The 20,006-nt window shown below is 52.8% G+C and overlaps 1 protein-coding gene across 4 annotated transcripts in view; it reads left to right on the top strand.

Annotated features, from left to right (window-relative positions):
• The window catches only part of AMFR (autocrine motility factor receptor), a 41,466-nt gene extending 21,999 nt beyond the window's left edge, over positions 1–19,467 (top strand). For 2 of the 4 annotated variants that reach the window (XM_064160485.1, XM_064160486.1), the window contains exons 10-12: positions 2,848–2,951; positions 6,215–6,349; positions 7,620–11,115. In XM_064160485.1, the coding sequence (XP_064016555.1) occupies positions 2,848–2,951; positions 6,215–6,349; positions 7,620–8,684 (1,304 nt within the window). In that variant the 3' untranslated portion in view covers positions 8,685–11,115. Of the gene's footprint in view, positions 1–2,847; positions 2,952–6,214; positions 6,350–7,619; positions 11,116–12,518; positions 12,603–16,322; positions 16,471–16,566; positions 16,752–19,102 lie in introns of those variants that run through there. The other 2 variants (XM_064160487.1, XM_064160488.1) reach the window with 2 other exon arrangements.
• Positions 19,468–20,006: the final 539 nt, after the last annotated feature.

The following is a 20,006-nucleotide window of genomic DNA, read 5'->3' as shown; positions in this document are numbered from 1 at the left end:
GGAAAAGAGCAGCCTGAGCGGGGGATCTCGTCAGTGCTGATCAATACTTGAAGGGTGAGTGTCAGGAGGCTCACCAGGCTTTGTGCAGTGGTGCCCAGTGATAGGACAAGGAGTAAGAGACTTGAACATCAGAAGTTCCATCTAAACGTGAGGAGGAACTGCTTTGAGTTAAAAGTGATGGAGCCCTGGAACAGTCTGCCCAGAGAGGTGGTGAAGCTTCCACCTTTGGCTGTGTTCTTCTGTGACCTCCTTTAGGTGAGCCTGCCTTGGCAGGGAGGTTGGACTTGATCTCCAGGGGTCCCTTCCAAGCCCTGTGAAGCATCAGAGCTAGTGAGATTTCTTGAAAACTGTTGTACAAGTGCTCTCCTGTTGTGGTTAGCAGCTTTGCTCTGGCATTTCTTCACTGTGTGGCATTCCCAACCTCTGGAAAATTCCTGTCTTGCTTTGTTAGCAGATGGTGGTTAATCACTGACAGTCAAGGGGACAAAAGCCTTCTGTGGTGCAGTCTGAAAGTTGAGCTTTCCCTTCTCCTCTAGCTAACATAAGGTTGTCCAAAGTGCATTTGCAACTCAATTTATGAGAAACTTGGCATGTTTGGGTAGGTTTAGAAGTCTGCAGAAGCTCATTCTTGAAAGGAATCCTATCACCCAAACACTTGTACTCGGGTTATTTTCAGCAGTACTCACAAAGCAGCTGTGATTTCAGACCCTGATGAGTTCCCTGTGTGCAGACAAACTTCTTCTGAAAGAGACAATTTCTCTTGCAGATGTGGGGGTTTTATTCTAGGCCTGGTTTTGCTGTGTCCTCAATTTTTCCCAGGGATTTTGATGAGTGTCTTGTTTCTCAGGAGGTTTCACCAGTGCAAATGCAGGGCTCTGTGTTTGTGGAGCTCCCATCATGAGATGCTGCAGACTTTCATAGTGACATCTTCTTCCTCTCTGCTGCTTTTGCAGTCTTTGGAAGTCTGTGGGAGGATTAAAAAATGGGTGGAAAAGGGTCAGAGATTTCTGAGTACATTGAGAATGGCTCACAGCTCCTTTTGTGGCTCCCACTTGGAGGTGTTTTAGCTCTCCACAAGGGATTTTATTTAGAAGACCACTCTGGTTTATTGCTGTCTTCCCCAGGGCTCTCCTGTGGCTTGGAGACCTGGAAAATTACTCTGGGGACGGGAGGAGGAGTGGATAGAGCAAAGCCTGTGTTTATTTAAACAGAAAGGCAGGAAGAGGAGGGAGCCAGCCACATACCCTGCTCTGCTGAGCCTGAGCACACCAAGTGCAGCAGTAGTAATAGTTTCTACCTATAGAATCATAGAATCATATAGCTGACCCAGGCCAGACTCAACCTGCTCAGAAGCTGGTCTGGTTTAAGAATTGGTGGAGTTAGGAATGTATTCCAGAACTGAGTGAGTTTCATTTTTCATGGGTGATTTTAATTGTTTCCTGGCTTATTTTCATATCCCCTTTAATGGGAAACATGAAACCAAAGCAGGAAGGATATATTGTTTTCTTGATCCTCTTTTGGGCCTCAGCCAGCCACTACAACAGTGTGTTTGAAGAGCATAGCAGCTGATTTACTCCAGCTGTCTTCAGGCAGAACTTTTTGTACCTTCTGGGAAAACTTCAGTAAAGTACCTGCAGAAGTACTTGAGAAAACCTCCTCCTCCTCTTCCTTGACTTAGGACAAAGGGTGATGGTTTGGACTGGAAGAGGGAGATTCAGAGTGGAGAGAAGAAAGAAATGTTTGACACTGAGGGTGGTGAGAGCCTGGCCCAGATTGCACAGAGAGAAGGGAGATAGATGCCCGATGCTTGGCACCATTGCAGGTCAGGTTGTGTGGGGCTGTGAGCAGCCTGCTCTAGTTGTAGATGTCTCTGCTGACTGCAGAGGGGTTGGACTGGACGACCTCAGGAGATCCCTTCTAACCCAATCCATTCTATGACTCCCTGATTCCATGACCAAGCTAAGAACAGGTATGGACCTGTTAGAGGGTAGAGAGCCCTGCAGAGGGACCTGTCCAGGCTGGATGGGTGGGCAGAGGCCAAGGGGATGAGATTGAACAAGGCCAAGGGCAGGGTTCTACACTTTGGCCACAACAACCCCAAGCAGCACTGCAGGCTGGGGACAGAGTGGCTGAGAGCAGCCAGGCAGAGAGGGCCCTGGGCGTGCTGGCAGAGAGGAGCTGCAGAGGAGGCAGCAGTGTGCCCAGGTGGGCAGCAGAGCCAATGGCATCCTGGGCTGGCTCAGGAGCAGTGTGGGCAGCAGCACAAGGGAGGTTCTTGTGCCCCTGTGCTCAGCACTGCTCAGGCCACACCTTGAGTGCTGTGTCCAGTTGTGGGCTCCTCCATTGCAGAGAGAAGTTGCAGTACTGGAAGGTGTCCACAGGAGGGCGACAAAGCTGTGAGGGGCCTGGAGCAGAGCCCTGAGAAGAGAGGCTGAGGGAGCTGGGAGGGTGCAGGCTGCAGAAGAGGAGGCTCAGGGCAGAGCTGATTGCTGCCTGCAGCTGCCTGCAGGGAGGCTGTAGCCAGGTGGGGTTGGGCTCTGGTGCCAGGCAACCAGCAACAGAAGAAGGAGACACAGCCTCAAGCTGTGGCAGGGGAGATCTGGGCTGGCTGTTAGGAGGAAGTTGTTGTGAGAGAGAGTGATTGGCATTGGAATGGGCTGCCCAGGGAAGTGGTGGAGTGGCTGTGCCTGGAGGTGTCGAAGCAAAGCCTGGCTGGGGCTCTTAGTGCCATGATCTGGTTGGTTGGGTAGGGTTGGGTGCTAGTTTGGCCTGGCTGAGCTTGGAGGTCTCTTCCAGCCTGGTCAGTTGTGTGATTCTGTGACTGTGGTGGTGGTTTCTTGTCCCCAGGCTCTCGGATTGCCAGCTGGCTGCCCAGCTTCTCAGTAGAAGTGATGCACACCACAAACATCCTTGGGATTGCCCAGGCCAGCAACTCCCAGCTTAATGCTATGGTAAGGCTGCTTCTGTGGTTTACACCTTGTGTTGGGGAGGGGAGAAAGGAACATGCAGATGGATGACTAAGGGAAATCAAAGCAGTGGTTAGATGCTATATGAAAGCTGGGGTTGTTTTTTTGTTGTTGGGTTTTTTGTGTGTGTGAAGTTAGGACTCTGCTTTTGAAGATAGAAGAGGAGGCCTGGAGGTAAGTAAATGAGGGAGGAAAATGGACATGAACTTTCTGTGTGAGTAGGCAGACTGGTTCTCAGCCTGCTTAGTACAACCTCTGTAGTGCTTTTCAGTATTTCTCTTCACTCACAACTTGCAGTAGCACAGGGTGTGAGTCTAGAAGCAGAGGATTTAGCTCTTGGTCACTTGGTAACTGATCAGATTCGTTCTATTGTGGCTGGAAAGCTGCCTGGTGGAAAAGGCCCTGAGGTTATTGGTCAGCAGTGGATGAACATAAGCCAGACTGTGCCCAAGTGACTGAGAAGGGCACCAGCATCCTGGCCTGCATCAGCAATAGTGTGGCCAGCAGGAGCAGGGCAGAGATTGTCCATCTGTACTGGGCACTGATGAGGCTACACCTTGACTCCTGGGTTCAGTTCTGGGTACCTCACTCCAAGAAGGACATTGAGGGGCTGGAGTGTGTCTAGAGGACAGTGAAGCTGGTGAAGGGTCTGGAGAACATGGCCGAGGATCTGGGTTGTTTAGCATGGAAACAAGGGGGCTGAAGGGAGACCTCATTGCTCTCTACAGCTCCCTGCAAAGGAGTTAGGAAGTTGGTTGGTTTCTTCCCCCAAGAATCAAGCGACAGAACAAGCAGAAGCAGGCTCAAGTTGTGCCAGGGGAGGTTTAGTTTGGACACAAGGAACAGTTTCTTCCCTGAAAGGGTTGTCAAGCCCTGGAACAGGCTCCTCAAGTGGTTGAATCATCATTCCAGGTGGGATTTAAAAGCTGTGGAGATAGCTCTTTGTGTTGGAGTGTTTTGTCAGAGTGAGACAGGGCTCTCTGTAGCACAGACAACTCTTTATGATGGTGCCAGGAGCGCTGAGCATGAAGTCCTGGGTTTGTTGGCTTCTGACATCAACACTCTGGCGATGGAGTACCAAATGAAAAGGGTCTGATCTCCTGAAACAAGCTGAGTTCACTTCATTTGAATTCTGAGAACTGCTGTGCGTTCTGGTATGTCAGTGAAGGTCAGCTGAGGTACCCATGGGTGTGCTGAAATGTTCTGAGTGTGAGGTCATCCATGGCCTTCACCACTACTTTAGCCTCACCAGGTTAAGACCACGATTTTTAGGCATGGGAGAGAGTGGTGAGGTGTTGGCAGATAGTTTTCCTCTCCAAATATTATGTAGGAACTCTCCATGTGAGGTCAGTTCAGTTTTCCTTTTGCAGGCCACAGTGACACACATGGGCTTTTGTTAGGGCTGAATAATGACTTCTGAGCCCTCTGTGTTATTAAAAGCACAGAAGCAACATATTAAAATGTCTGCTGAATGGAGAGGCTCAGAGCAGCAAACTATTAAAGTGTTAAATGTAGTATTTAACAAGCCCTGGGAGAAGAGGCTGAGGGAGATGGGGAGGTGCAGCCTGCAGCAGAGGAGGCTCAGGGCAGAGCTCATTTCTGCCTGCAGCTCCCTGAAGGGAGGCTGTAGCTAGGTGGGGTTGGGCTCTGCTGCCAGGCAGCCAGCACCAGAAGAAGGGGACACAGCCTCAAGTTGTGGCAGGGGAGGTCTAGGCTGGATGTTAGGAGGAAGTTGTTGTGAGAGAGAGTGATTGGCATTGGAATGGGCTGCTCAGGGAGGTGGTGGAGTCACTGTGCCTGGAGGTGTTGAAGCCAAGGCTGGCTGGGGCACTGAGTGCCATGGTCTGGTTGGTTGGGTAGGTTTGGGTGCTAGGTTGGCACTGAGTGCCATGGTCTGGTTGATTGGCCAGGGCTGGGTGCTAGCTTGTACTGACTGAGCTTGGAGGTCTCTTCCAACCTGGCTAATTCTATGATAATACAAAAGAAAGGAAAATCTCTGTGGTATTACTGAGTTGAAACTTGGGGAAAGCATTTTGAGGGAACGGCCAGAGGCTGCCTTGCTTAATCAGCTGTTCAAGTTCCATGTTAGTGCAGTGGGGAGTTGGGTTTGTGGTTACTTCTGTTTGAGCTCACCATCAGCTGGTGGGTAGTTACTGCTTTGCTCTCCCAACTCCTTCCCCTTTCATTGTCCTTGTTCCCCTCACCCCAGCACATTCAGCATTAGTTCAACCACAGCTTTTTCACATGTGATGAAATGCAGCTGTTGGACTCTCAAAGCACATTGTTTATCTGCCCTCTGACTTGCATCTCTTCGATTTGGATACTGAAATTCAATCAGAACACTTCCCTGACAGCTCAGTTTCATTTACTGGAGCTTTCAGATCTTACTCAACTGCTTTGTAGGCACAAATAGGCCTACAAACCAGTTGAGTAAGGGAGAGTAGCTTATTGTCTTAGTCCACTTGGCCTTGCCAACAGCATGTTGGAACCTGCTGGGGAAAAGAAAAGTGATGTTTGTCATTCTGTTTTTCTCCAGTGTTGATCTGACTTTGATTCAGGTGAATTCTGTGCAGCTCTCTAGGGTGCAGTAAGAAAAGTTTGGCCAGCAGGTTGAGGGAGGTTCTTCTCCCCCTCTGATCTGCCCTGGTGAGACCACAGCTGGAGTACTGTGTCCAGTTCTGGGCTCCCCAGTTCAAGAGGAACAGGGAAGGACTAGGGAGAATCCAACAGAGGCTGTGAGGATGATGAAGGGAGCAGAATATCTGTCTGAGGAGGGAAGCTGAGAGACTTGAGGCAGTTTTGTCTGGAGAAGGCTGAGAGGAGATGGTATCAACAGCTATAAATATTTGAAGGGTGGGTGTCAGCAAGTTCTTTTCAGTGGTGTCCTGTGACAGGACAGGGAGCATAGGATACAAACTGGAATCCAGGAAGTTCTGCCTCAACATGAGGAGAAAATTCTTTACTGTGAGGGTGCTAGAGGCCTGGAGCAGGCTGCCCAGAGAGAGTGTGGAGTCTTCTTCTCTGGACCATCTGAATATGTGCCTGTGTGACCTCCCCTAAGTGACCCTGCTTTGGACCTGATGATCTCTGGAGGTCCCTTCTAAGCCCCTAGCATTCTCTGTTTCCAAGTTCTTCATCATATCATAAACAACATCTCTGAACTGTTGAGAAGCTCTTTCTGTTGAGCTTCTGACCAGGTAAGATTTATTTCCTGCAGATCCTAACTGTGCAATTCTTGCTTTCTCCAGGCCCATCAGATCCAGGAGATGTTCCCTCAGGTTCCCTATCATTTGGTCCTACAGGATCTGCAGCTAACTCGCTCTGTAGAGATCACCACTGACAACATCCTGGAAGGGCGCATCCAAGTACCTTTCCCCACACAGGTAAGCCCTGAGCCCATGCACCCAAAATGCCTCACCACAGAGCTGAGCCTGGTAGGAGTGAGTGAGGGGAGTGAGGTAAGATGAATTACAGGAGAATCCAGCTTACTTGAAGGCAGTATTATCCTTCAGGTGTTGCCTGTAAGGAAGGTGATGCTTTTGGGAGCACTTTGGCAGTCTAGATCTCCATGTGGTGACTCATCTGGACTGTCTCACAGCATTGTGTGGCTGAAGGCCACATGTGGGCTCTGTGCTGTGGCCCTTATAAGAAGGCTTTTCTGTGGATTAGGGTGGGCCTTGTGTGCTTTACCACTGTCTCTTTGTGAAGCAGCTGTCCTGGGTTTGGCTGGGATGGAGTTGATGTTCCCACTGCTGCTGCAGTGCTGTGGTCTGGATTGAGGGTGGGAATCATCATTGCTGCTGGTGGGTAAGGACATAGAGCTGCTGGAGCAGGTTCAGAGGAGGCCATGAAGGTGATCAGAGAGCTGGAGAACCTCCTCAATGGGGACAGTCTGAGAAAGTTGGATCTGTTCAGCCTGGAAAAGAGAAGGCTTCAGGGAGACCTTAAAGCAGCCTTCCAGTACCTGAAGGGAGCTGGAGAGGGACTTTAGACAAGGGTTTGTTGTGACAGGATGAGGGACAACTGCTTTGAACTTGAGGAGGTGAGATTTAGACTGGAGATGAGGAAGAAATTCTTGCCAGCAAGGATAGGGAGACACTGGCACAGGTTGCCCAGGGAGGCTGTGGCTGCCCCCTCCCTGGAGGTGTTCAAGGCCAGGCTGGATGAGGCCTTGAACAGCCTGGGCTGATGGGAGATGTAACCAGAGGTGGGTGGATACTAGAAGGATTGTAACTGGATGATCTTTAAGGTCCCTTCCAACCCAGACCATTCCATGAAGCCATGAAAACCACTTTATTACCAGCACTCCTTGTATTAGTTCAAGAGTCGCTGGCCACGGCCGCGATGCTTTTGCTCTCAGTCGCTGTGCTTGTTCTCAGAGCTGTGCATCTAAGCCCTCCCTTGCCGCCTGTGTTGCTTCTGGTGCCCTGTGTCACGCTGGGGGCTGGGCTAAGGCTGTCACCTCGATGCGTTGTGTGAGACCAGCTTGGCTGGGAGACCGATTGGGTGCCTGTACTCAGCACTGCTGTCACCTTCCTCCGTGAAGAGCTGCCCATGCTGACACCCTTTACCTGTTCTACTCGGAGAGGAATCTGTGGGGGAGACCAGGGGAGACACTTTCCTTCGCTCCTTCACCTTCCCCTTCTCCTCCAGGCTACTTCAACCTCGGAGACAGGCACTGCCGATGAAGCAGCGGACCAGCCCCAGCCCGTCTCGGTCACCACTGTGACTCAAGAGGAGGATGAGGAGGAAGAAGAAGAGGAGGAGGAGGAGGAGGAGGCAGAACCCGAGGTGGTGACGGTAGAACGCCTATCCCCGAGTCAGATTCGGGAGATCTGGAAGAAGTTCCACCGCCAGCCGGGCGAGGAGGTGGCCACCTGGCTGCTGCGCTGCTGGGACGGCGACGTCAGCGACGTCAGGGTGCCGCGCAGGGACGCTTGGAGGCTGGCAGGCCTGCCCGGGAACCGCAAGATCGACCTCGACAAAGAAAAACGCTTCTGCAACTTGTGGCGGCGACTGCTGCGGGCAGTGAAGGAAGCTTACCCCTTCCAGGGAGACCTTGTGCCCAAGCTGCAGACCTGGCCCACCATGGAGAGGGGGATCCGGTACCTGCGGGAGCTGGCCATAGTGGAGTTGATTTACCTGGACAGCAAGGCGCTGGTCAGAGATCCAGATGAGCTGACCTGCACGGAGGCCATGTGGGACAGGTTCGTCCGCGCCGTGCCCCCGCGCTACGCCGGCGCCTTCATTTTCCGCTTCTGGAAGTACGGAGCGGGGAAGGTCGTGGGTGACCTGACACAGTGGCTGCAGGAGCAGGAGGAGAGTCTGCGCTGCCCTTTCATCTCGGAGCAGGAAGACCTCCTGCTCAAACAGTTGCTGTCCTGCTCGCCGCCCGCCCAGCGCCGCGCCTCGGCTCCCAGGCGCAGGCGTTCCCCCGCGCAGGAGAGAGCTTACAGCGGGCACACCTCGCGGGGCGACCTCTGGTTTTACCTGCTCGACCACGGAGAGGACATGAGGAAGTGGGATGGCAAAGCCACCTCTGTCCTAAAGGCGCGGGTACGGGAACTGCAAGGCAAACCAGCCCCGCAAAGGGCTTCTGCCAGGAGAATGCCTGCTGCTGCCTGCCGGGGGCACTTCCCCAGGCAGCGCAGGAGGCCTGACCTGCCTGCCGAGCTCTACTTGGAGGCTGCCAGTAGCGAGTACTCTGATGAGGACTAGAGGGGCCCTGCCTCCAGCCAGGTGGAGGAAGGGGTGACTGGATTTACTGGACTCTAGCTTTGATGGCCCTGGCACATCACAGTAGTGAAAGGCTGTAGTAGATAGCTGTGCACAGTGTACCCCAACGCCACCCGGCTGCTGTCGAGGAGCAGGACCCAGCTCTATTTCTGGAGGGATGAGGGCATCCCCACGGCTGACTGTACTGGAGAAGAAGAGTGAGTTGAACTGGGAGCAAGCACCTTGTTGCGACTAGCCCAGAGGCCCCATGCCTCCTTGGCACAGACTGTCTCAGAAGAGAGCATTTCAGTGACCCAAGGATGGGCTCTTGGTAGAGCTGCTTCGAAGATGGAGAAGCTTACACAGCTGTTTGTCTCTCAGAGGTGCAGAAGAACAGGTTGAAGGGGCGAAGAACAGCAGGTGCCAGGTGCTACCACAGCAGTGCACTGATGGCAATACTGTACCAGCTGAGAATCTCCAACTCCCATCCAGAAGGTGATTCATCAACTGGAGAGCCAGGGCATGATCAGCAAAACTTGCTCACCCTTCAGCAGCTCACTGTGGCCAGCCTGGAAGTCTGATGGGGAATGAGACTGGCAGTAAACTACTGTGGCCTGAGTGAGGTTATACCAGTGACTGGTGCTGCCACGCTGGCTGTGCTGGAGCTTCAATACCAGCTGGAGTCAAAGGCAGCCAAGCTGGTGACAAGTGACATCACTAACATGTCTTTCTCAGAGCCTGTGGCAGCAGAGTGCAGGCCACAGCTTCATTTTCCTTGGAGGGATGTTCAGTGTGCCTGGAATTGACTTCCCCAGGAGAGGAAACACAGCCCCACCATCTGCTGTGGACTGCAGTGGAGCAGGATGGAGCTCCAGAGCAGCTGCAGTGCATTGATGATGTCATTGGATGGGATGACACAGCAGAAGTCTTTTGAGAAAGGGAAGAAAACAGAGTCCCAGGCAGTGTGCAGTCAGCCAGGGCAGCTGCCCAGAGCTGGCTCACAGATGCATCCCAGGCCATAAACATTGGTTCAGAGGAAGAAGTTTGCTGAGGATAGAGAGGTCCTTCTGTTTGGGTTCCTGCTCCTTCTGCTTATGTCTCTTCCTGCTCCTTCTCCTGCTTCTCCCCATCCCTGGAGGAGCTTGCTCACAGTCCTCCTCCTGAGGCCTGCTTTCCCCTGTGTTGTGACACTGTACATTGGCCAGGCTGAGCAGGACTCTGTACACTTTCTGTTGGCATTGATCTCAGTTTGGCTGCTTGATTAAATCCCTTCATATTTCATGGCTCTCTTCTTCTTTTCCTGATCCCCCTTCCTGCGTGGGGAGAGATCATAGGGTGATGGAGCAGCTGCTGTGGTTTATCCCTGGATACAGGCTCAGTGTAGACATGCACATAGAGAACAGGCAGAGGGAGAGAGTTATTCCTGCCTTGGGCAAAGACACATCCATCCATGAGGCTGCTTTTGTTCAAGGACCTGGGTGCACTTAGTGGGTAAGGTGGGAAAGTCCAATCTGTACCTCAAAGGGGGGATCTGGTTTTGGGGTAATGTCATTGCTGTGCCGTGCTCTATGCTCTGGTTACTCTCTGCCAAGTGAAGAGTCTTACAGTAAGGATCACCCCAGAGTAATGAAGAACAAATTTGGACAGAACCCAAACTGGTTGCAGCATGCAAGAATCCACCAGCACACACTCTCTCTTCTGCCCTGAGGGAGACTAATTCTGTGACTGCTATGGAGCCCAAGCAGTCGTGGACTAAAACCCACTCAGGAGACATGTTAGAGGAGTGTCCCATAGACCAAGGGAGTGATGGCTCTGTGTGTGTAGGAGAGATGGTGGTGATTCATCTGAGTGCTTTGGAAAGTATGAGACCTGGGCATGATGGAGATGGTATAGAATAAGGGTGGATCTGGTCCTGGTTTTGGCTGGGATAGAGTTGATGTTCCCAAAGCTGGTGCAGTGCTGTGGTTTGGATTGAGGGTAGCAGTTGTGATCACTCCTGGGTTAGGTGTTGCTGAGCAGAGCTTACACTAAGTCAAGGACTTGCCATCCTCTCCCACTGCCTGGCCAGCAAGCAGGCTGTGGGGCACAAGGAGCTGGGAGGGGACACAGCCAGGACAGCTGAACCCCACTGGCAAAGGGATATTCCATACCATAGGACATCTTGGCCAGTATAGAAACTGGGGAGGGGAGAAAGCTGACCAGGGGTTGCCTGCTCAAGGAACAGGCTGGGAATTGGCAGGCTGGTGTTGAGCAACTGTTCCTCAGTAGCATTGTTTGGTTTTCTTGGGCTTTGTTTCTCTCTGTCTCTCTTTCTCTGGTTGGGTTTGGGGTTTGTTTTGTTAGGGGTGGGTTTGTTTTTTCTTCATTACAATTTATCATTATAATTAGTGTTGGCTTTTATTTTCTTCAAGTTATTAAACTGTTCTTATCTCAACCCAGGAGTTGGCTCAGTTTTGTTTTTGCCTTTCTGACTCTCCTCCTTCCCACTGGGAGGGGAGTGAGCGAGCAGAGCAGATGTGTGGTGCTTAGTTGCCAACTGAGGTTAAACCACCACAGCAGAGAGGGCATTTTCTTGATGAAGGGAAGTCAAAGTCTTATCAGCCATGTCCTATAAGCTGGGACTCATGAGGTTCCACCTCAACATGAGGAGAAACTTCTTTACTGTGAGGGTGCTGGTGGCATGGAGCAGGCTGCCCAGAGAGGTTTGTGGAGTCTCCTTCTCTGGAGGCTTTTAGAACCCATCTGAATGTGTTCCTTTGTGACCTACCCAGAGTGGTCAGTTGGGCTGGATGATCTCCAACCCCTTACATTGTATAGCTTGAGCCTGATTGATGTGATTTGACCTGCAGGATACCTGATGTGCTCACCTGTAGTCTGCAACATGTTATGAAGTGCCAAATTCAATTAGAAGCCACAGGATTTGGTTGGGATTTGCTTAAATCTCTGCAAATGCAGGAAATCTCCAGGGTCAGTGATAGAAGGAAAGGAAGTGGCCTGAAACTGTGCCAGGGGAGGCTTAGGTTGGAGAGAAGGAAAGATTTCTTTGCTGCAAGAGTGGTCAGGGATTGGCACAGAGTCTGGCCCAGGGAGGTGGTGGAGTCCCCATGCCTGGAGGTGTTCAAGAAAGGTGTGGTCTGTAGGACATGGTTTAATGGCTGTGGAGGGGTTGGGTTGATGGTTGGACTGGATGACCTTAGAAGGCTTTTCCAGCCTTAATGGTGGTTCAATGAATAGAAAGCAGCACTTTAGCAGAGAAAGAACTTGAGTGGGGAAGTGCTGTGGCAGGCCTCCTGTGTTTTGGATAGCATAAAGTAAAACCATGAGGCCAGGAAGAGAAGGGAAGAGGGTAAAATCTTAGAGGGCTTTTCCAAGCCAAACAATTCAGTCAGGTACCAAACACAGGCTGAAAATCTCCTGGCTAGACTTAAGGACAAATATTTGCTGAGGTAAAGCAGCTCTTCTTGGTCTCTCGTGTGCAGAACATATCCAGTTGATGTCTCTGCTGACAGCTAATTGAATTGTACTACTTAGGAAGGTTTTCTGCCCAGAAAGCAGTGGGCAAAACACTGCCTTGTTCTTAATTAGTGACAGCAGATTTCAGGCAAGCAGTCTGGGGAGCATGTTTGTGCTCATAAGGATCCTGAGTTCTGGTTGTGTGCCCATCAGATTGTCCTCTTATCTGGAGCCTGCCTGTGGGGGAGCAGAGAGAATTCTCCTTCAGCAGAAGGCTCTCTGTTCATTGCTGACTTCTCCTGTGCTGAACCAGAGCAGGGTTGGGATGTGTTGAAGGAGCTCATTTCCCAGGCTGTGTTAACCCCCCTGATGTTTGCATTTCAGCGTGCAGATAGCATCAGGCCTGCAGTGAACAGTTCTGTGGAATGGCACAGTGCTGATCAGGAGGACACAGAAGCTCCCACCCAGGTAAGACAGCCTGAAAACATGGCCAAAAAGCACAGCTGGAAGCTGCTTGGGCAGGTTAAGTGTGTGTGGGTCTGCACCAGGTGAGGTTAGTGCAGCCCTTCCTTGCGTGTCACAGTATCGTGAGGACCCACAAAGGTCATTTTGTCAACCCCTACCCTGCATTCACCAGGGACATCTGCAACTTGGGGCCCCACCCAAGTTTGATCCTGAATGCCTCCAGGGATGGGGCCTCTACCACCACATCCCTGGGCAACCTGTTGCAGTGTTTCACTGCCCTCATGGTGAAGAGCTTCCTTCCAATGGCCAACCTAAATCTCCCCTGCTCCTGTTTCAAACCATTGCCCCTCGTCCTGTCACCACAGGCCCTTCCAAACAGTCCCTGCCTAGCTTTTGCACCAGAACTGACACTGTGGGGCTTGAGCACAGTGCTGCTGTAAAGAGTGAACTGACACTGTGGGGCTTGAGCACAGTGCTGCTGTAAAGAGTGAACTGACACTGTGGGACTTGAGCACAGTGCTGCTGTAAAGAGTGAACTGACACTGTGGGGCTTGAGCACAGTGCTGCTGTAAAGAGTGAACTGACACTGTGGGGCTTGAGCACAGTGCTGCTGTAAAGAGTGAACTGACACTGTGGGGCTTGAGCACAGTGCTCCTGTAAAGAGTTGTCTCTGTGCTTTTCTTTCTTGAAGGAAAGTTCTCCCAGGTGTTCCCTAGAACAAAAAAGGATCATGTCACTTTTCGTGCCTGGTCAGGTCCTTCTCCACTTCCCTTGCTCCCCTTCCCTTGCTCCCCTCCTGCTCCCCTTCCTTGCTCCCCTCCTCCTGCTCCCCTTCCCTTGCTCCCCTCCTCCTGCTCCACTTCCCTCTTTCTGTTCTCCTTCCCCTTCCCTCCCTCTTCTCTTAAATGAGCTGTGTTCCTCTTCTGTGTAGAAAATCTCCTTTGTGTTGTGGATGAAGCACTCAGAGACCTAAAGAGCTCTGGTGTGAGTGGAGTGGCACACAAACAGCACCAGGAGTTAGCAGCCCTTTTATGTAAAAAGCCCAGCAGTGGGTTTTGGTTTTCTTCCTCAAGGGCTTTAGCAAGTAGCTAAAACGTGGCAGGAAGGGAAGAAGAGCCTGTGAGTAGAATGAGGTCTCATTCCACTTTTGGTTTCCCTGAGTAATACCAAAGTCATGAAGGTCTCTGTTTTGTAACCTTCCCTTTCCACTGGCTTGGGGTGGATTTGTGATGTGTGAGACTTTCTGCCTCTGCAGCCTCGAGGAACCTAAGCAGCCAAGGTGGTGCTGTGAAAATTGTGCCCTCATTAGTAGGTTGCAAGACAGAAGTGGCTTCCATTTGGCTCAATGCTGCAGTTGCTGCTGAAGGAGAGGTGGTGTGAATTGGTACAGGGGTTTGCTAAGAGCCTAGTGTGGGAGGTGCAGAGCTGCAGGGATGGAAGTGGGCAGCAGGACAAGGGAGGTTATTCTTGTGCTCAGCACTGCTCAGGCCACACCTTGAGTGCTGTGTCCAGTTCTGGGCTCATCCATTCAAGAGAGAAGTTGCAGTACTGGAAGGTGTCCACAGGAGGGCGACAAAGCTGTGAGGGGCCTGGAGCAGAGCCCTGAGAAGAGAGGCTGAGGGAGCTGGGGGGGTGCAGGCTGCAGCAGAGGAGGCTCAGGGCAGAGCTGATTGCTGCCTGCAGGGAGGCTGTAGCCAGGTGGGGTTGGGCTCTGGTGCCAGGCAACCAGCAACAGAAGGGGACACAGCCTGAAGCTGTGCCAGGGGAGGTCTGGGCTGGCTGTTAGGAGGAAGTTGTTGTGAGAGAGAGTGATTGGCATTGAGATGGGCTGCCCAGGGAGGTGGTGGAGTGGCCGTGGCTGGAGGTGTTGAAGCCAAGCCTGGCTGGGGCACTGAGTGCCATGATCTGGTTGGTTGACTAGGGCTGGGTGCTAGGTTGGCCTGGATGAGCTTGGAGGTCTCTTCCAATCTGGTTGACTCTATGATTCTGTGGAACTTGGATGTGGCACTTGGATGTGGCATTGCTTTGAGGTGTTCCAACTCTCCCTCACTATCTTGTCCCAGCACATCAACTTGTGTGTGCTGTGAGGAGCCCTTTGCCAAGCTTTGGGTCTGTGGAATTGTGGAATCACAGAAGGTTTGGGCTGAAAGGGACCTGTAAGGGTCTTTTGGTGCAACCTCCCTGGTGTGAGCAGGGGCACCTGCAACCAGAGCAGGGGTTTTGCCGAAGCAGGCTGAAGACACACTCGTATTGGAGGTGTGTGCTGTTCATACTGCACAGGCCCTGATGTCCCTGCTTGGTTCACCTGGCTGATGGGAAGTGACATTTGTGTTGGATCGTGCTCCCTGAGGGCCTTGGTGTGGGGCAGATGCCATTACTGGTGAGGCTCTGGGTCTCTGGAGTGACTGGCCACGTTCCGCAGTCAGCCGTGAGACCTGCGCGCCGCCGCCGCTGAGCTGGGCTCTCGGGACTCCAGCAGCTGTCCCCCGAGGTGGCCACGTCACCAGCTGTCAAGGCTCCAGTGGCAGCTATATCAGAGCTCCAGCCCCAGGTGGGATAGGAGCTGACTTGGCTAATACCTCTGATAGCCCTGACTTGCTCGGGTAATCCTCTGGGAGAGCGAGCCAGGGCTAAAACCGTAAACAGCTTCATGGAGCTGATTTGTTTCCTGATGTCAGCCACGCTTGGTAGCATCCTGCTCTTGCATTGCAGAGCTGATCTGATGGCTTGTGACAGGAGGTGCTCAGGATGTGCTGGCTCACCTCTGCCAGCTCACCAGCATCGTAACCTATTAGCTCACAGCTGTCCGACGGCCGGCAGGGGGGAGGAGGTGCTGGGTGCGAGGCTGCCAGCTCCTCTTAGTGACAACGCTGTGCTTGGGACAGCTGCCAGCCTTGCTCCAGCAGCTTGGGTACAGGATAGTTTGGGTGCTGCAGAAGCTAAGGGGCTGAAGCTTCATGAATTCCTTTCCAAAACCTCATCCTCTTTGCATTTCACAGAGATGGTCGGATTGGGAGTGACCCTTGAAGGTCCTCTTGTCCAACCCCCCTGTGCTGAACAGGGACATCTGGAAGATCTTTGCTGTGAGGACAGGCTGAGAGAGTTGGGGAGCAAAGGCTCTGGGGAGACCTTAGAGCAGGTTCTCAGAGCTTAAAGAGGCCTTTAAGAAAGCTGGGGACAGAGTTTTGAGCAGGGCCTATTGTGACAGGACCAGGAGTGATGGTTTGAACGGAAAGAGGGAGACTCAGAGTGGAGAGAAGGGAGAAATGTTTGACACTGAGGGTGGTGACAGCCTGGCCCAGGTTGCACAGAGAGGTGGAGAATGTGCCCCATCCCTGGCACCATTGCAGGTCAGGTTGTGTGGGGCTGTGAGCAGCCTGCTCTAGTTGCAGATGTCTTTGCTGACTGCAGGGAAGTTGGACTAGGTGAGCTTTAAAGGTCCCTTCCAAGCCAAACCATTCACTGCAGAGTGCAGCTACCTCTTCAGTGCTTTCTGCCATCTCCACCCAGATCAGGTTGCTCAGGATCCCACCAGGTTTGACCTCGAGTGTCTCCAGTGATGGGGCCTCAACCACCTCTGGGCAAACCTGTTTCAGTGTTCTGGACTTCTTCCCTCAGCCTGCGGCTTTCTGCTGTTCCAGCTCCTGACTCTTGTCAAGGCAGCTGCAGAACCTCCCATTTTCAGAGAGCTTTAATTTTGAGTAATTAACGTTTGTCTTTGAGATCACTTTCCAACGTGGCATGAAGGAGAGAGCTTTCCAGAACAGAGGCTCTTTGAACAGGAGCTGAAGCAGCTTTGTTCTCTCTTTGGCTGAGCTTTTCAAAGGAGCCCAAGGGACCTGGGTGCAGCAGGTGAGGGCCTGGTTCCTTGCAGCGCCTGCAGCGTTGGCAGGGGTTTGTAGCTTGCTGATGAATCTCCCTTAGCAGATTTTGCAGAGACTTGCAACTCCTTTTCTTTCGTTCCTAGGCAGAGAGAGTGCCCCTTGAACTCAACTCCAGACTGGAAGAGATGGTGGAATTGAACGAGGCGGAAGCAGAAGCTACTGAAGCAGAAGATTTTGAGGCCAGAGGGAGTCGCTTTTCCAAGTCGGCCGACGAAAGGCAGCGGATGTTGGTGCAGCGCAAGGAGGACTTGCTGCAGCAAGCTAGAAAGTAGGATCCTGCCTGAAACCCCAGCCCTGTCCCCTGTGCTAGTCCCTCAGGATGGGCTTGTAGTGGGTTGTGACAGCTGAGAGCTCAGGGTGATGCAGAAGGTGTAAGAGGAATGAGTAGGTAGAGCAGGCTGAGGGTGCTGTTTGGGTCAGCTGTCACTGATAAACCGGTTCTGAACTAGTGCCATGGTGTGGGTGGAGAAAGCCTTCTGAGATCATCAGGTCCAACCATTAGCCCAGCACTGCCAGGTCACCACTGAACCATGTCCCTCAGAACCACATTTGCACAGCTTTGAGTCCCTCCAGGGATGATGATCCAACCACTTCCCCAGGCAGCCTGCTCCAGGGCTTTGCAGCTCTTCTGGGGAAGATGTTTGTTCTGACATCCAACCTGAACCTCTGGCACAACTTGAGGCCATTTACTCTTGTCTTCTCCCTTGTTCCTGGGAGAAGAGCCCAACCTCACTCCAACCTCCTTTCAGGGAGCTGTAGAGAGCAATGAGATCACTCCTAAGCCTCCTCTTCTCCAGACTAAACAATCCCAGTTCCCTCAGCTGCTCCTCACCAGCCCTGTTCTCCAGACCTTTCACCAGCTTGGTTGTCCTCCTCTGGATGTGCTCCAGCACTTCGTTGTCCTAGGACTGAGTGCCCCAGAACCCAGGATTCAAGGTGTGGCCTCACCAGTGCCCAATCCAGGGGGAGCATCCCTGCCCCAGTCCTGGGGCAACTATTGCTGGTGCAACATCCATCACCACTATACATGTCTCAGCTTGCACACAGCTTCCTGAGATGTTGATCTTTGACATCAGAAGGTGATTTCTTCAGCTGCAGTGAGGTTTAGTCTGAACCTCTAATAGTGAGGATGTGTTAGCTGGGTTGAGTCCTCTCATCATTAACTCCTCTCCTGGCATAGGTGCCAGCCTATGTTGCCTGTGCTCTTAGAGCTGGAGTCACTGACAGGCATCACTCCAAATACAGAGAAAGAGTCTTAAGTACAAAGCAGTGTGGAGTTGAGAGATGACCACTGCCATCTGGCCAGGAGGAGAAACCTCTCTGGTGTGAGGGTGCTGGAGCCCTGGTCCAGGCTGCTCAGAGAGGTTGTGGAGTCTCTGGAGAGATTCTAACCCACCCTGGCCATTGTGATGCTGAGCAAGCTGCTGTGAGTGCCCCTGCTTTAGCAGGGGGGTTGGACTGGGTGATTCCCCCCCAGCATGCTGGGATTCCATGTGCTTCTGGAAAGCATGCCAGAGGAGCTCATGGCCACAGATCAGCACTGCTGGAGAGAGAGGGGCCAGCTTCACAGCTGCTTTTAGCCCAGCCAATACCAGGAGTTAGAACCTTCCTCATAGGTGTCTGAGCCATGTAGGAGAACTTAATAGAGTCACAGAAGGGTTTAGGTTGGAAGGGACCTCAAGGATCATTCAGTTCCAACCCCCTGCCATAGGCAGGGACACCTCCCCCTAGAACAGGTCGCTCAAGGCCTCATCCAACCTGGCCTTGAACACCTCCAGGGAGGGAGCAGCCACAGCCTCCCTGGGCAACCTGTGCCAGTGTCTCACCACCCTCACTACAAAGAACCCTTTCCTAACATCTAGTTTCAATCTCTCCTCTGCCAGTTCAAACCCATTCCCCCTTGTCCTGCCATTACCAGACCTTGTCACTAGTCCCTCCCCAGCCTTCTTGTAGCCCCCTTCAGATACTGGAAGGCCACTCCAAGGTCTCCTCCAAGCTGCAGAGCCCCAAGTCTTGTAGCCTGTCCTCAGAGCAGAGCTGCTGCAGCCCTCTGAGCATCTTGGTGGCCTACTCTGGACTGACTCCAACAGTTCCATGTCCTTCTTGTGCTGGGGGCTCCAGAATTGCACACAGTGCTCTAGGAGAGCAAAGGGGCACAGGATCATAGAATCAACCAGGTTGGAAGAGACCTCCAAGCTCAGCCAGTCCAACCTAGCACCCAGCCCTAGCCAAGCAACCAGACCATGGCACTAAGTGCCTCATCCAGTCTTGTCTTGAACACCTCCAGGGACAGTGACTCCTGGAGGTGGAATAGGCTCCCTGGGCAGCCTTTTCCAATGGCAAATCACTCCCTTGCCCTGCTGGCCATGCTGCTCCATGTCCTTCTTGTGCTGGGGGCTCCAGAACTGCACACAGGGGGGCTCTCAAGAGTTGCTAGCTGCTGATTCAAAAACAGAAGGAGAAGTGACCTGGCGATGCAGAGAAACCTTTGAGCTTTGGTAACAGATGACAGGGCGAGCACCAAAGGGGTTTACACTCGAGGAGGTCCCTTCCAGCCCTGCCCTTCGCGTTTCCAGCGGTGCTCTCTCCTCACCCACCTTTTCCTTTCTCCTCTTGCAGACGTTACTTGAACAAAAGCTCAGAGGAGGAGCTGAGCACGGAGAAGCCCTCCCCTCCTCCAGCCGAGGGAGCCTCGGCCGACGCCGTCACCCTGCGCCGCAGGACGCTGGCCGCAGCCGCCGAGCGCAGGCTGCAGATGCAGCAGAACTCGTAGCGCTTCCTCGCCTGCCCTTCCTCTTCCTCCTCCTCTTCCTCGTGTGGGCAATGTTCAATAAAGAAATGAAACACAGGAAAAAAAAACCCAACCAAAACCCCCACACCCAACACCTTCCCCCCAGCCCTGCACTTTACCAGGTTGGGAGCTTGGCTGCCTCTCTGCTGTATAAAGCATGTGGGCTGCTGCTGTTTGGACAGCTGCCAAACGAGCCTGGTCTTGTCATGTTTTGGATGTGACCTCTCTCCTCCCCCCCTCCACGCACCCACACACAAACAAAAGGCAATTTCCAAACCACGAGCACGTTTTTCTGCAGGCAGCACACGAGGTTCTTGGGGCTGACTGCACAGCAGAGGCTTGGGGAGGGAAGCCTGGTCCCAGCTAGCAGCTCCTGCAGGCCGCTGGGGCTGGTCAGCTCCGAGATCTAGGAGGGTTACTCCCAAAAGGGAAGGAAGCTTAGAAGCATGCAGCAGAGTTTGCTTTAGGTGAGCAGGTGCCCACTCTTCAGGCCCTGTTTGGAAGGGTGTCAGGCAGGGCTGAAGTGCAGGGCTGGACTGGCTGGAAGCAGAGCTCCTGAGCTGTGCCGTGCTTGGTTTGTCCTCGCTGGGCTCTTCTGCCCTGGCAGTCCTCTGCCTCTCTTGGCTCCCCAGGGCTGTGCTCTTGGCTTTTATGGCCAGACCGAGGGGAACGAGGTGGAGAAGGGGCATGAGGCCAGCTCCCAGCCCCTGCACTTCAGTGTTACCATAAAGC

Source organism: Pogoniulus pusillus, chromosome 20 (assembly GCF_015220805.1).
Source record: "Pogoniulus pusillus isolate bPogPus1 chromosome 20, bPogPus1.pri, whole genome shotgun sequence".
Classification (NCBI taxonomy): domain Eukaryota; kingdom Metazoa; phylum Chordata; class Aves; order Piciformes; family Lybiidae; genus Pogoniulus; species Pogoniulus pusillus.
This window is presented reverse-complemented; position numbering and strand designations above follow the sequence as displayed.